Raw genomic sequence first — 17,119 nt, forward strand, 5'->3', positions numbered from 1 at the left:
TCACAGCTTTTTGGCCTTGAAAGATTCTGCAAACTCCCTGACACTGCGGAGAGAAGCCAGGTTACACATCATGGCCTCTACTCGTGCTTTGTGCTGTTGAGAGAAAAAAAATATACATAATTGCAAAATAAAAGAGAAAGAAAAAATACAACAGAATGTTTCAAAAAATTCATTGTCTCATTACTGTCAATGTAAAAATTAAAAGTTTAGAAGCCAAAAAGGAATAAAACAAGATTCGGTTAAATAATTCAGCTGAATGTGAGAATTAAAATATACTACATTTTGAGTGCATGTATGTGAAAGACGGGACAGGCTGTATAAGAGTTTTTCTTCTTCCCACTCATCTTTTGTGTCTGGATTTTTGGAGATTATGTGAACTGAACTAGTCAATGAAACAGAAACGTAAGTTGCTGTGAGTCATTTCACTTTGCCATTTCTTCTGTTTGCTTGAAACCACTGTAGCAAACTACAGTGTTTCTAAGAAGACTTCAAAGACTTAAGGAACTCTGTACGTATAGCCTGTGTGGTGGTGTGTGTGCGTGTGTGTGTGGCCCGTCTTATGCCATATGTTGGGAGACAGGCTGAGAATAGGGGCGGAGAAGAGAAAGATAAATGACTTAAGAAATGAATGCATAGCTGCATTCAAGCTAAATATTCATCATCCTCTCTATCACAGTGTATCGCTCCGCTGCAGGCCAGAGGCCTCAGCTGAGACACATGCAGGCCTGCAGGGCCACATTTCTTTAAAAACAGCAGAAAACCATGTTTGTCAATGTGTCAACAGAGATCCTCTTTTCTCTTGTCTTTTCCACCTTCCTTCATTTATATCAGTACAAGCCTTTAATAAACAGGCTAAGTCCAAGCTCACATGGGACCTTGACATGTGTTAGCAGTAGAGCACGTAGCATGAAGTGAAACTGAGCATCCCGCACACTCTGCTCTCCGAGTTCTACTATTTCCTGCGCAGCGCTCCGAATCCCTGAGGAACGGCATCAGCTCGCATAACACCCGGAAGAGCACTCAGCTCCCAACCCTGCCACCAGCGGCATCACTGCTGCTTTGCTGTCAGCCTTTTTTTTCCACAGATATGAGCTCCTGTATGTGACCAGCACTTGGGAATGTCTCCCTGCAAAGCTAAGCATACATGACACTCCCAGCAAGGACGTTCCACGGAGCAGTGAGCACGACGAAAACAACAAAGGGTTAAGAAATGGGGTTCTTCAGGCATTTTACTGACACCTTAACTGCCCCGGGGCGTATTCAAACATGCATACACAGGCACACACACACACTCCCACATGCACACAACAAACGCAATGTTGTGACTCAAGGGTAAAACCATGCCATCACACCATTAGCTATGCTTGAATTATTCTCTTGATGCCACTCTATACCATTATACGGATGCTATTACAGAACATTAAAGGGCTGATTATGACTATTATAGATATGATTATAGGGTACCTGCTTATATGATCCACACACAGCAGTAATCACAGGTGAGAGGAGACAACTGTCTAATTTAATGACTTACAAGTGCAATATGCATTTATACTTCGTGTCACTTTCACATGGTCCACAAACTCAAGGGAAAGGGTGTTATTTTATAAAAGAGAAAATACTGTTTGTTTATAATTGTGCATTTTAACTATGTGATGTTGACTACGTCACACTAAAAAACTTTCTGGCATAAGAGCGTGCAAAGGTTCTCCAAACAAGGTCAGGACATGCACACTGATAATTAACAGGTCACTGGGAAGGCCTCCTCAACAGGAAAGCTCCTCATGTGTGCATGGCCAGCAGAGAAGATGAGAGCAAATGTCAGCTTGACGAACATCTCTCCTCTGGAGATGTGGTAGAAAAAAAAGAAGAAATGGGAGAACGAAGGAAGGAGAGAGGGAGGATTTTAGGGGTCCACTGGAGCAAATCCAGCACGAAGAAGGTGAGCAGCCTGCTTTGCCCGCCTGCCTACCCTCCCCCTGCAGACTGAAGTCTTGCGAAGAAAATAAAGTTTATTGCCTGGAAAGAAGAGGGGGGAGCATGTAGAAAGCATTAAAGCTATGGAGGTGAACAATTAGACAGATGGCCAGGTTCTGGAAGGAGAAGGAGAAAAAAAAGGGTAGGAAAAGACAGGCAGATCACAGAGATACAATCGTTCAGGGTTTTTATGAGGACCCTGACAACTTCTCTCCCTTTCAAGGACGAAAGACAGAAGCAAGGGACAGCGATGCCTCTCTGGGTAACTCCCTCAGGGAGCCACAGGAACCAGCTTTAGTCTACAGAGCCGCACGCAACATCTAAAAACAAACTGCAGGGCTCCTACACAAGTTTCTGAGATTTTAATGTCCAGAGTTCTCTGTGCTTCATGGCCAATGTTTATAAATTATAAATAGAAAAGGTCCATTTATAGATTTATGATGTATGGATTGAACTCTTAGACAAATAAAAAAATCAAGTCTGGAAATATAAATAATTTTCCACCTTGCCTCTGTCAAACATTGTCCAAATGGCTACACATTAAAAAAATATCAGAAGAGAATTTGGACGAATAAGCAATCTCTCACCTCCAGCCATCCAACTTACAGTACAACAATCTGTAAATGTTTCGCTTTTACCTGTAGGAAGGATGAAAACTACAGCAACAATTTATTAACCTCTGCCTACAAGAGAGAAGGCTGAGATCCTAAGAGCCTCCCCTGGTGTTTCCCTATGGCATGTGGTCTCTGTTGTGGAGAGAGATGGAGAAGGAGTGGAAGGTAGCGTAAGACGGGTAAGCGCTCTAATACAATTATAACTGAGGCCATCCAATCCAATAAAATGAAGATGTATTAAAGCAGGGGGAGCTTCATCCTGTTCAATAAGACACTGGACCACTCTGCTAACTCCTGAAACACACACACCTACACAGGTACACACACACTTCGCTGACCCCTTTAATAGCACAGCAGCCACCACTAATGGACGCAAGCAAGTGGAACCGCCAAATAATACACTGTCTTAATGCACTGGACTCAATCTCATCCCACACTCCCTTTATCCTTCTCAGGCTTCACTCTCATACTTTAACCCCTGGTTCCATCTACCCTCACCTTGTGCCGCTCGCCACCTCGCTGCCTCTTATGGATCACCAAAGCAGAGGCATCTTTAAAAGGCTTCAAAGTACTCCATATCTACAAAACACTTACCCCGCTAATCCTTGTTAATCTCCTCAGCCACGATCAGGTAAAAAAATTTAGCATTTTTGTGGTTTTAACTGCGCTGCGCTGTTTTTTGTTCCTTTGTTGGTTGGAAGGATATAGCTAATATTTTACTAATTATAACTAGTTTCACTTCCTGCGAATACTTCTAATGTCGCTTTAAAGTGAGAGCAGTGTAGCATGGGTGTATCTTAACCTGCAGGTGCAGAGAAAAGGTGTTGAAAATGCGATGAAAGTGAATGAGCAGGGAAGAGACCATGTGAAAAGGGCACCTTATAAAAGCAATTAGAGAAATGACTTTGAGCCCTTCTTCCTGCTCCGTAGATTAGAACAGGCCTCGGAGGGTGGAACGCAGGGAAACTCAGATCGGCGTGACCTTGTCTGCAACACACCCCGCTAAATTAGCCATCAGCTTTTAAGACTCGTATCACAGATTTTGATATATTTTTAGCAAAACGAAAAAAGAGAAAAGAAAGGAGGGGAGAAACTGTGGAACGTGCAGCTCGTATATCATCCTGTCACAATTATGACGTTTGTTCATAAATACCAACCAATCTCCTCTCCACCTGGCTAAGTCACATGCACTTGTGCTTATGCATGAACCACACAACAACAAAGAAATATGGATACACACCACGTGTGGTGTGTGTGTGCGCATCCCCGGCTAAAAGCGAAGAAACATCTGTCCGGGTGCTCCGGAGCAGGCCGGAGAGCTGACCTCCGAGCAGACAAAGAGGCCGAACACACACTCCTGCAAACTCAGGACCCTCACGTTTTGCACGTTGCAGACACAAACACGCACAAATAAACAAATGCTCGCATGCACACACATTTCCTCACCCTCCGACGCGCAAACACAGTGCAATTAATAGGGAGGCAGGTCCCTGGTGAGGAAGAGAAAGTGCCTGTTCAGCACATACAGGCAGAATATGCAATTTCCTCCAGTTAAGTCTGTATTAAATTGATTTCTTCTTTCTCTGACACGGACTGGGTTTTTCCCCCCCTAATGAAAGCAGGATAATCTACAGGTTTTCCCTTTCCTGAAATCAAGTTACAAATCAAGCAAGTGTGGGGGCAGATGTGGGGAAAGGTGAAGGAAGGACATGGGATGATTTTCCAGATGAAAAACATGAAGAATGAGGGAAAGGCGTGCCGATACTCCGAACGTGCACCTGACACGCACATAAGGACTCGCACGGGGAGAAAAAGGGCCAGCTTGTGGTTAAGTGCTCACTGACATCCTTATTCAGCGGCATGCAAAGGGCAAGACGTGTTAGTAAACAGAGCATTAATAACTGTAATGAATGCAGCACATCAATTAGTGAGCAGATCAGTCAAACCTGATAAGGAAGCAGAGACTGCAGACAGAAAGGCAGTTCAAAAGAAAGGAAAAACTCATGGACTTTACATTTTAAAATTGCAAAAGAAAATGTTAGCGTATGGCTGGTTATTAATATGTTTAATGTTTTACAGTAAGTTGTCAAAGAAATGCAATTTTATATCTGCTTTTATTGAACTTACTGTTTTCGAAGAACAGGTGTTTATTAGCTTTGTGCAAATTTCTGCACAAAGTCAAATTCAACATTTTTCAACACCATTATTATTTAAATTTTAGACTGATCGCAAACCAAACAAAGATTTAGCTAAAACTCTAACAAGATAAGCAAGTTAAAGTGTATATATTATTGTTTTTTGCAACTTTTCCTTGGAGTCCAAAATTCTATGTCACAATAATAAAATCAATGTCCATGTAAGAAATATGTGAAATAGCATGAAAGCAGCACAAAGCAGCTGAGAATGTAGCAGATAAAGGTCACACATATATTCAATCAATCCTTTTTAAATGGTCATTTTTGCCAAGAACCAATCTGCTCTGAGTTTAGAGTGTGACATACTTCAAGACAGAGCAGTAACATCGACTGTAATCATCCAGGTATTGAAGTGCATATCTCGGATGTGTATTAAAATAATTAATTCACTTTTTTAAAACAAATCTAATGAGATGTTTGGTCTATTGATGTCTTATATCTCACAATTTGTAAGTTTTCTGGTTATAAAATCAAATGAAATGTATCATTAAACTGCAGCTTTATCAATTTAAGTTCATCAACTTAAATTTAGAAGTCACTCTGATAAGTGACTTCAGATCATTTATACTTTCTTAAATTGTACAAAACGTGTAGTTAGTTAATAATAAAGACATATAGCAAACTATTAAAATCGGTTTTCAAGTCATACATCATCAAATATAAACTTTCTCATGACAGAGGAGCCAGACGGTGGCTTAAGCAGATTGTTTTAATATTACCTGCCCAAACATTCAGCAAGCAAATTCCAGGTGAAAAAACTTGCTTAGAAAAATATCAAGGAAACAATAAATGAATGTATGCAAAAATTAAACACATCATAAAATACAATTTCAGCTGTAGTACCGAAAATATGACCATTTTTAAGAAAGTTTTAGGCCCAAACCTGAGACTGTTAGTTTTATTAGTTTTTGCAGGAATCCAATATTATAGTCTGAACCTTAATACACCTTGTATCTGCGAGCATGTCTGTCAAATATAATTTCCAAGTAGTGCAATGTTTGCTTACTTTCAGAGTATTGCTTCCAACACCTGTGTTTTTAATTCTTCCGTTTCTTTTCCTGTTTCAGACCCAAACCAAGAAAAAAAAATCAGCTGCTGTTTAGTTGACAGAGATGTTAATTTTTAATCAAGCAGAAAATTAAGAATATGGAAGTTTTTTGCTATTTATGCATAAAAGCATGCATACCAAATATTTAGCAAATTAGGAATGAATTAATAGGAAAAGAAAAACTCAGAATGACTATTTGGCTAGAAAAAAATCAAGGAAAAAGTACTTAATCGGTAAACCAATAAAGCTTTATTCAAAACTTATAATTATTAATAAATATGTTCAATATTTTTCCTCCAGCATGAGCACAGAGGACACAGCAAAATTACCCATCTTGTGTATTAAAATTCAATGCAAATCAGAGATAGTAGGCGCTAAACTACTTTAAATTACCAAAAAAGAGACATTGTCTAATTTTTGTCATATTTTTTTCCAAAATTATCTTTGTATGTTGTTGCTTTTAAAATTTCACAAACAAATTATTTAGACATGTACATAAACTGTTGCCCACCAGACAATAAATGTAGATACATGAATAGCGCACAAAAAACCTTAAGCATTTTAAATTCAGTCATGCATAATAAAGTTTGAAGAAATAACTCCTGATCTATTCACCATTAGGGCTAATTTATTTAGCTATCAAAAGAGATGGGTCAGAGTGAAGACAAAGATGAAGACAGGGAGAGGAGGCGAGGGGAGGGATGGCGCTCAGGACAGACAGATGAGAGAGACAGAGATGGGGAATGAAAAGGACAGGGCGGTCATCATAATTGCAGAGTTTGCTTTTCGGATGCAGACAGACCAGGGCCAGGGGGCCTGCAGCAGGGATCAGATTCCACACAAACACACACGCAAACTTATACACACACACCTAAACTTGCACACTGTACACCAACCACTGTGCTTTAAAAGAAAAAAAAGAACAATGAATGTAATAAAAAGTGTTTTTCTCTGTAAAAGTCCTCTATTAATTTCACCCCATGTTCAAGGCTAACATGGTTCTTAGTTTTTGATGTCTGTCAGTGTGTGTGTGTGTGTGGGTGTGTCTGCGTGTGTGTCCTATTCTGCCTGAACTTCGTTTCTCTCACTCCTTCACCCAGGGCAGAGCCTGATCACATTTACATTAAAAAGAGATGGAGATTTAAATAATGTGTCTATGTTCTCAGAAAGACATCAAGAGATTTTCATCTTTCTCTCCTTTTCCTCTCTGTCTCTTCTCCTCCATTTCCTCACCCTCTCCTGCTCCCGTCTTCCCCTCCCTCATCTCGACCGCTCTATCTCCGCCAGATTCGCAGACTGTGCACATTTTTCCCGCATGTCTTCAGTGTAACCGATCCCCCTAACAACCAGGATTTTAATGCGATCCATATTGCTCCCTAATATTTCAGATCTCCGAATAAGCGCCAGCAATTACATATTTACACCCAACTTATTTTGCAATTCTGTGCAGGGACTTTAGCGTCTGGCGTGAACAGCACGAACAGACTTAGAGGCTGATTACATTGAGGTTAGATAACAATGAAGAAGGAAAAACACCCAGGCCGCGCGCATTTCTGGTACACAACTTTCTCTTTAGAGGCGTCAGCAATAAAGCGCCGCTCTCTCGACTACAAAATAATTTGTTCTTTTTCTAGTGCTGCAGTAATGTGATTGCTTTATCTAAACCTGCTAGTTTGAGACTGTTTAATTTTCTCCTAAAACATTCCCGACTTGTATCGTCATCTCTATATCCCAAGGCCGGATACAACACTACAGCTCTGAGAGAGAAGCTTACATTTCCTCACACACCGCGGAGGTGAACACATCACTGTTCAGAGATAATAAATTAAGCCTCTTTGATTTGCTACTTTTTTTTCTCTCAAACCAGCCGTATGAAAACATGAGCATCACATAACTGAATAAGAAAAGAATCTTGCAATTAAGAAACATGGAGACCTTTGATGTGAGTAAGTGTGAAATAGACCTTTTGATGAAGGGATGTTTTCACCCTCCTCAGGGTCTTGTGTGCACTTTGATTAAAAGCTCTTTTGTTTGAAAATATCCTAAAGTTCGAACGGGTTTCATGTTTTCAATGGAAACAAGAAATTGCGTATTTATCTCTTTCTTGGAAAAATAAAGGCTTTTTTTTCTTCTGTTGTCTTGAGTCATGAGTGGCATCGAAGAAGGATTAAGAGGGATCCAAAAGTATTCATACACACTCAACTGTGAAATATTAAAATTACAAATTTCTAAAAGCACACACGGCCCGGTGACAGAAACATGTAACCTTACATGATGTGAAATGATTAAGAGAAGAACAGTTAGTGGGTTTGAAGTTAGATGTTTATGGGTATATTGATCTAAAAGGGACTCATTGGTAATCTAATCTCAAATCAGGAAAGAAGCTGTGAGGCTCTCGGGAGGAGCTGCAGAGATCCACAGCACAGGTGGATAATCCACTAACAAGATACAAATTAGTTAGGCACTCCACAGATCTGGCCTTCATCGAAGACAGACACTGTTTTAAGTTTTAAGTCTCAATTAAAGTTTGTCATAAGCAATTTATGAGGAACAGAAAACGTGAATAAAAATACTCTGGTTAGATGAGGCCTTTCTTCAGCCAACATGCAAAATGCTGCATGTGGATTAAATCTACCACTAAATATCACCTTGAACACACAATATATGGTGGTGGCAGCATCATGCAGAGGGATGCTTTTCTTCAGCAGTGATAGGGGAGCTGTAAGGAAGTGATGGGAGGCTCTATACTAGAAGAGAGCCTGTTAGAGGCTGCAAAAGACTTGAGACTAAACACCCTGAACAAACAGTCACACTGGACTGGTTCAGATGAAAGCACATACATAGTACAATGGTTCATTCAAGGTCCTATGTTTGTAGGTTCTGCACAACCAATTGGAGTGATCACTTTAGCAACATTCTGTAAAAAAGAATCGGCAGACATTTCTGTCTATAGTAATTGCAGTTAAACTTGAAATTTGGCTTTAAAAAGTAGTGAGAGGGTAGAGTACACACATATGCCACACTTTTCAGACTTTTTTATTCATTTAAAAATGTTCATTGTTGTCCTTATGAATATGCACTTTGTGTTGGTCCATGAAATTCCACTAAATTTAAATTTATGATTGTAATGTGAGAAGATGTGACAAAAGGGCTGTAAATACTTTTGAAAGGCCCTGTTTAACAATGCACATGAAGCAGGGGTCACCTTCTGATACATTTATTGTTATTAATTCAGATTCATAAGGAAATTCATTAGAGCACAGTTTAGATCATCTTCTCTGCTTGATGATAAGGTCACACAGTTATGCATTCTGCTAAAGTATCACACAAATCTGAATAATAAGAATCTCATCATGGTGTTCAGTGTCTCGTCGCCTAGTATTAGCCTAAACACATCTCGTACAACAATGTAATAAATGCATCACGTGACCTCAGCAAAGGCCGGAGGTCAGCGAGATGAAGATTGTCAACGGACCCGAGGAGTGACAGAGAACAAATGACGCCTTGTAAACAAATTAAATTATTACTTTAATTCATGCAGTCTGATTAAATTTGCTGGGAGAAAAGTCCTTCACTAGGGAACCTGAGGAACGAAGCCATGGCAGAGAAGACGGAGGGCAGAGGAAGCTATCTTTACCATCACCTTGTCCAACAACAGCTCTGGCACCAAAGAATGAAGTAACTGCATTAACAATGTTGATGATCTCACATGAGTGTCTTCCTTTTGTCTTCCAGGTAAACATATTAAACTTCGGATAAATTAAATTTGTATTGGAACGCCAGGCTGAAATTATAGCCATCCATATACCAAGTGTCAATAAGGAAACAAAATTCTGTGTAATCTAAAAATCCTGAGACATTTAAATTGTTGTGAATTAATATGAAAATGTGAAAAATGTCACAGAGCACCTAAAGCTGAAGACTGTGCAATATCTTACAAAACTTTCACATCCCTTAAACTTTTACAAATATTTATTTTAATTCGATTTTATGTAACGGGCCCACACAAAGTGGTGTATAATTATACAGTGTGAGGACAATGATGCATAATGATGTATTCAGCCCCCTTCTCTGATGCCACTAAATAAAGTACAGAGCAATCAATTGCCTGATTAGTAATTGGTATCTATTCCTGGTCAAGTCAAAGTTAGAGGCTAAAAATAACTCGATAACTTGGTCCCAATAAAACACACAGAAGCTTGTTTTTGTCATGTGACAAACTGTAAAAAAGTTCAAAGGGTACGATTACTTTTGCAATGTAATGGCCAAACATAAAAGCCAATTTCCTCTGATCCATCCTGTAGCCTTAAAAAAAAATGAATTAAAAGAGTGGTATTGAGATTGGTCTATCACCCAAAGCAGCATTAGGCCTCTCCTCAGTTTGCTCCTTAATTCCATCAGAGTAATCCCACGTTATTGCCCTCTAACAGTACCCTAAACGAAGAATAAAAAGTTTGCTTCCCTCTAGCAGTGTATTACCAGGAAACAACAGGCCCTCTCCTCATTAAGTTATAGATATAAATGCTCCAAAGCATGAAATTACCCCCGAGCCTCCCTCTCCAAATAACCTGGTTTGCAAACAAATGATCCGAGCACAAGCAGTAAAAGGCAGATTATTAAAATAATAGGAGGGATTTAAATTTGCATCCACAGAACAATTCAGCAAAGGACTGCGCAATTACTCCTCCCCTCCTCCTCGCCGGTTCACTCCACCTTTCTACTGGCAAAGCCCAGAGTCCCTCACACTTTATTGTGTCCATCTGTTCCTCCGAAGAAACACAAGCACATTTTGGTGTCTGCAGCTGTGTTTTCCATTTGTGCTCAAATATTGCAGCATGTGCGTTACCTATGTCTGTTTCCCTACTAAAAACAAAATCCTTTTGCACCCTTGTACTTTGTTATTCTATTCGGCTCTCCCTTGAAGTCTGTGATTCTCTTCTGCTATGATAAATATCTAACTTTACCTCGAGACAATAACAGTCCCTCCTCCTATCCTGGAGTAAATGGGGAACGATGAGAGAGTGAGGTGAGCAGGAACGGACGAGGCTAAGGGTGCTCAGGTCTGCATTACCTCTGAGTTATGGCCTCCATTTGCATCTCAATCAGCCTCTTTAGAGAGCCCAACACCTTTGTAACACCCCCATCACACCGAAGCCACCTTAGGTAATCAGGGAGATTTAGGGGGACTGGCAGCCTACTGTGGGCACCCGCTGGCTGGGGTTTGCACCTCATTCAGAGCCCCTGGTCTCACTAAGGGCCCTCTGGGCCACATCCAAACACAGGAGAATGGCAGCACTTAACAAGACCGAGGAAGACCAAGACAGACGAGCGGCAGGAACAGGCCATAAAACAGAGGGAAAACAAAGCACCCGTGTGATTATAATAGATCTTTCTACATAGATGTCTGCATGGCGCTCCATCGCTGCCTCATTAAGACAGGGGAGGAAAGGAAAAACTTGAACTTGTGACCCCAGGTAAGAACATTTTATCACAGAGCAAGAGTGGCACTGACACCCTCCCAGCGCACCCCTGCAGCAGAAACTGGTTCTCTGACGTGTAATGGGAGTCCTCAGGCCAGAAACAACCCGACACACACACACTAACACTGCTACCTTCTGTGATTTGCAGATAGCTAATGTTCCACTTGAGAGTTGCCTCTCTAGTTAGCGCTGTCTTATGGCTGAACCGTGCTAAGGTATTATTACCCACAGTCAGCCCTATTGATATTGTGACTCCGGCATCTGTTCACCTCCTTGTTACTGCCTGAACCCTAGCACAGCGTCCTATCTGACTGTGTGCATAGCTTGTGTTGGTGTGTTTGTGTGTCTAAGACCTCTGGGCTACAGCGCAGTCACTGTACACAGAAGAAGACAACAGGCTAAGGAAGCTAATAGAGAAACACTGAACACACCAGGGGCCTAATCAAGTGTGAAGGAGTCGTACCCACAGGTCCAAATCCCTCTCTTACACAAACACTCTGGCCTTTCTTCCCTTCTCTAATCTCACTGCCGCCCAACACTGCCTACAATGATAACAGATTGTTCAAAGGTTTTGGGAAATAACACGTACAAAAGCAACAAAGATAGGAGGAGAGTGTAAACCAAACTTCACAAGCAAATACAGATGGCTCAGGTGAGCAGAGAAAAGAAACCTGAACATGGATATCCAGAAACAGGAGCTGAGCTTCAGTTATCAGAATCAAATATTAGTGGAGAGAAAAAGAACTAGGGAGTGGGCAACATTAATCAAAGTGTTCACCTAGTGGGCAGCCATATGGCAGATCAGCACGCCAACTGAGCAAACTTGCTGATCTTCAGTAACAGAGTGCAATTAATTCCACTGCCTGCATTCATCTCTCCCTCACACGTTGAAGGAAAGGGAGGCAAAAAAGAAGGAGCATGTACAGGGGAGGGTTTGTTAGGACTCTTTACTCTTCCACATCAACTCTTTTTTTTTATCCTTGTGCTTACTTGGAGCAGAGGAATCAAACCCTAGTGATAAATGAGGTGGACATGAGGGCCTCAGGTAGCTCCTGTGGTGATGTTGGGGGGAGGGACAAAAGAAGTGAGTAATTAGGAAGCTAAGAGAAGATATAAAAGAGAGTGGGAAGGGGATTAGCATGTAAGAATCATCCAAAGCTTTTGTAAGGACTTTGAAAAGTACTTATGTTTTTAGATTATCTTAAAATTAAATTCTGCTTATCAAAGCCAAAATAAAGTAGTAGAATACTACTACAAAACTGGAAGGTATGTACAATACCACAAAAAAATATATAATTAAGGTTATCAAAATAAATTCAAATTCCTTCAAACTCAAACTGCTTAATGAGACTAAAAGTAAAATATTTTGTTTGTCTCAAATGACTGAAAAGTCTTGAAATACTTATGAAACTCCAAATGCTTTCAAACTCAAATTCCCAAAGTTTTCAGAAAATCTGGGGGCTGTTTAGACATGTTTAGACATAAATGCCATTGGAAATTCAGTGAAAATTGTAATATCATTCGGAATCTCAAAGAAAACAAGTCTAGCTCTCATACTATGCTGCACTTTTCTGCATGTGTCTTTCCATGACACTGTAGCATTATCATCCAATGCATCTAAAGACGCAACTTATGCTTATGCACTTTACAGTTTCACCTGGATGCTGCAGATTTTTTGGACATGTTGAAAGATTCTATGAAACAAGATCCATAATTCAAGAGACACCATGTTTGAATTTACATAAGTACTACATAAAAGAAAAGTACGCGATGATCTGATAACATTCATTAACTCATGCTAGCCTATGCAGAGGCTATGTCTGCACTAATGAAGACTAAGCCACCTCAGCAGAGCAAATGCCTTGAGTGGCAGGGTAGTAAGCATCCTTTCTTGTTATTTCAGCTAATACCTGCTTTATCACTTGGGAGGCATTCATTGGCAACGCATCGAGCATTGAACTTTCATGTCTCTGAGGGTCGGGCAAATATTAAAGATGAAACAAAAATTAGACATGACACCGATTTTACATCACAAATGCTGTGTCCTAGCTGCATATTTTAACACCTTACATTTCTTACCTTTAATCCTAATACACACATACAACACAAAGCAGGGATGCATCACAGGCAGCATGAAAACTTCAAGGCTGGAACAGGACCTGATGCTCCACAAACTTAGTCTAATGCTTCATGTTTAGGTCCAGGTAAGGCAGGTTTTTAGACAAACAAATGTGGCAGCAGAGTTTCAATTTAAGAGAAGGATTAAATATCAATTTAAAATCAAGAAATGTCAAAACATTTTGCAAATAAGTGAAAGATGTATTTTCTTCCTATGCAAAATTTGCTTGATAACCAAATCTTTTGTTGTCAAGCACAGCACTAAAATTTATTGAGTCTGGTAGACTTGGTTCTATTATTGACCAAAATTGCAACATTTGTTACATTTTCAGCTGGTGCAGTTCACTTTCACACTGCACATTGTTAATCAAACCAAACTTTTTGAAAAACCTGTTCACCTCCTCACCTGTGGTGTCACAGCACCAACAACCTCTGAAGACATGAGCGCAACTCCCTTCTTCACAAAATGTAAACGAAAATGGAGTGGCATCAGATTTTAGCTGTGTGAAGAATTTCTGTTTTGTCGTAAGCATAAGATGACAGGCCATTTCTCCCGGTAGCACTAGACTTGCGCGTTTGTTTTGGTTGAATTTACCCAGAATGACCCCTGCTAAAGTCTGCTTCCTATTTTTCAAGCGGTCTCTGGCCCACTTGGCAACAGGCCAGGGGTGAATGACTTTGGTTACTGTCAGAGGAATCTAATTTCAGTCGCTTGTTTTCAGCGACTCTTTTGGTCGTTATCCATATGCCATGACAATAGGAAAGGGCTTAACAATAGAAAGAACAATAAATAAAGTGAAACACAATAAATCAGAGAAACACCTGCATTACTGCATACAAGACCCAAATCCATCTACAAATCACCCGTTCCATCCTGCCATCACTTGTGAAAAAGAAGCCAAGATACCACTCATCCAGCCAGAGACTGAACCAATCCATCCTTTGAGAACCATGGCCTCAGACTTAGACGAGATGATTCTCATTCCTTGACCCCACAAAATAAATATAAAATGCTACATATGCCTCATGCCAAACGTCCTCTGTTATGGGGCTCATTTGTAATTAGTGTAGAACAGATCTCTGTTTGCTGGAATAGTTTGCCCTAAAAATGTCTGATGTTTATATTCTAACAAATTCAGTAGATAAAGTTTGAAAAGGCAAATCTTTTCCATACTCATACTTTTTCTTTCCATCTTTATACACAGTTTTCATGACTCCATAAGAGAGCTGGAGAAAAAGGCAATCATTTTTGTCTGTGTAAGTCTATAAATAGGGAAACTTACGCATTTGGCAGCAAAGTCATAAAAATATGCAGATTACCCACAAAATCCAATCTCAACAAATTTCGATTACAGTCTTTCTCTGGAAGATTAAACAAACTAAGATCTTTTTATTGATATATCATTTCATTAAAATGTAAATTAAAGGCAAAAACAGGATAATGATAAGTGATATTACTCACAATCATTCCTTTTTCTTCAGCCGGATAGAAGAAGCAACACAGGGAAGATGGCAAGGTAAAGAAAAACAGAGCCAGACTGCATACAAATACCCTCATACCTCTCTCACAGCTTTTGGGTCTTTGTTAAATTAGCTTCTCCCCTGACTCTTCATAAAAACTCATTTTCCTTAGCCGCAATTTTGTAAAACTGACTCCTCCAAATGAGTCGTGAGCATGTATTCCCTCAGCTCTCTTGTCCTAACAAATATACTGCAAATGTTATCTCATGTCCATTCGTAAGTTGGTGCATCCCATAGGCCTAGTCACTATACCACCCATACCAATATCATAAACGACTGCAGTGGAAGGCTTCATTAGGGCAGCAATGCCCCTCTAACCCCCATAATCAGGGTATTTTCCTCAAGCACAGTGGGATGACACTTTATGGTCCAAGTGGGGCTCTGTTAATGAGGAAGTGTACATGTCTCTCCATTTCCTGTCTAGTCAGTTTCTGCAGTTTCTATAGCTTGGACTATTATAATAATAATATGGGTTTTTTTAATGAGGTATATTTATCTTGATCATAAATCAAACCCCACAAAGTCATGCACAGAAGGATCAAAAACACACAGCCTTCCACAAAGAGAGGCTAAACAAGATGCAGCTTAGCATCAACATTTGGAAAATGGGAAAAATATTTTGATTTCCTAAAAGATTATTCATTGCACTGCACCACTGCACTTCACTCCACTCACAAGATGATATATTTTAAATATATCATCTTTTCTCCAAGCCTTTATATACATATATATATATAGTTGTGCCTTTTTTTGTTTTGATTTATTTGTGAATCTCTTTTTATGTAGTTAATCTCTTGCAAGAAGACATTAGTATGATCAGTTACATTAATTACTTGCTCCTAGTTTTTTTTCCTTAATATCCTTAGGCAAAATCTAATTATCTTTGAGTGATAGTAAAGAAACATTCAGAAATTCCATTGCTTCTCTAAATTTGAGACAGAAATGGTTCAAATGAAAAGAAAGAATCCCACCCTCAGGCTGATTTCTGATCGATTATAAGATTGATATATTCATGCAGATTAATAGTTGTATGTGGCTTATTAACGCTTTAATACTTCAAGCAGAATGGCCTTAAACAAGCATGATGACAGATGAATTAGAGCTAATGTCACAGCAAACAGTTTCTCAGAGTTTCCACAAATACTCTGCTTTTTCACATTCTGCTCTCAGCCCACTCAATCTTTTCAATCCCTTTTCTCCACACCTCTCATCCCTCGCTGTACCTGACTGTCCTCCTTTCCATCATCCCCTCTTCACTCCCAGGCCTCGTTGACATTAACCTGGAGCACTCACATTTTCCCATGGTTCCCCATGTTACTCTCCACATGTCAGAGCGGGAGGCTTTATGGCCCACATCCATCAGCGTCACATGCCAGGATTTATGGGAGATGGAGTCCAAACTCAATAGCTCTGAATCAGTCCTGATGAATCCGACCCCTGGGCCGCCGTGTGATTTAATACATGAGCATCTGAGCCCCTCGCCCCCACATAACCCGGCCTCCCTCCCACTTCAAGCCCTCGCTTCACTCATACTCGGTTCCTGCCTTTATCCTCCTGGCAAGTCTTCCGCCATGTCAATCACTGAAACCAAATGGAGATTTCTTTTCAAGGATTATTGGGGCAGGTTAACAAAATCACATAGATGCACATGTATTCAGGAAAAAGTTAATGCCGGTGCATTAACTTTTTAACATTTTACTTAGGTTAAATAATTACATTTTATTAGGTAGTTTGCTACACCGCTTGTAAATATAAATATACAAGTAGATACTAGCAACTTTTAAATTTACATGAAGATGACAAGTGCAAAAGAATGTATGGTTATTAAATTCACTTAAATTGAACTAGTTGTTTATTGTTGACTGTAAACTTTTCTAGACTTTAGAAATTAGCCAAAATATGTTTGGAAAGTTCTTCTTGGGATCACATGTACTCCCCTTTAGTTGTGATGGAGGATGACAGTTCCCCCAGCTGTAGTTAGCATGTTCAAAACTTCAATAGTAAAAGTGTTGTGATTCATTGTAGCAGTGGCAGCATGAGTCCTCCATGGAGAAAGCTGGTAGCAGCAGTAGTAGCTTCTCTGTGACGTGTGGCTCACTTGCACCTGCATGGATTGGTCATCAGAGAGCTGGAAGGAGCTGCTGGCCTCATGCCAACGCTACATCC

General features: G+C 40.0%; 1 protein-coding gene across 1 annotated transcript in view; it reads right to left on the bottom strand.

Annotated features, from left to right (window-relative positions):
- The window catches only part of wwox (WW domain containing oxidoreductase), a 156,059-nt gene that overhangs the window by 113,182 nt on the left and 25,758 nt on the right, over window positions 1–17,119 (bottom strand). The window contains exon 6 of the mRNA XM_023352056.1: window positions 5–93. Within this exon, the coding sequence (XP_023207824.1) occupies window positions 5–93 (89 nt within the window). The remainder of the gene's footprint in view (window positions 1–4; window positions 94–17,119) is intronic.

The sequence above is a fragment of the Xiphophorus maculatus genome, chromosome 2, assembly GCF_002775205.1.
Source record: "Xiphophorus maculatus strain JP 163 A chromosome 2, X_maculatus-5.0-male, whole genome shotgun sequence".
Classification (NCBI taxonomy): domain Eukaryota; kingdom Metazoa; phylum Chordata; class Actinopteri; order Cyprinodontiformes; family Poeciliidae; genus Xiphophorus; species Xiphophorus maculatus.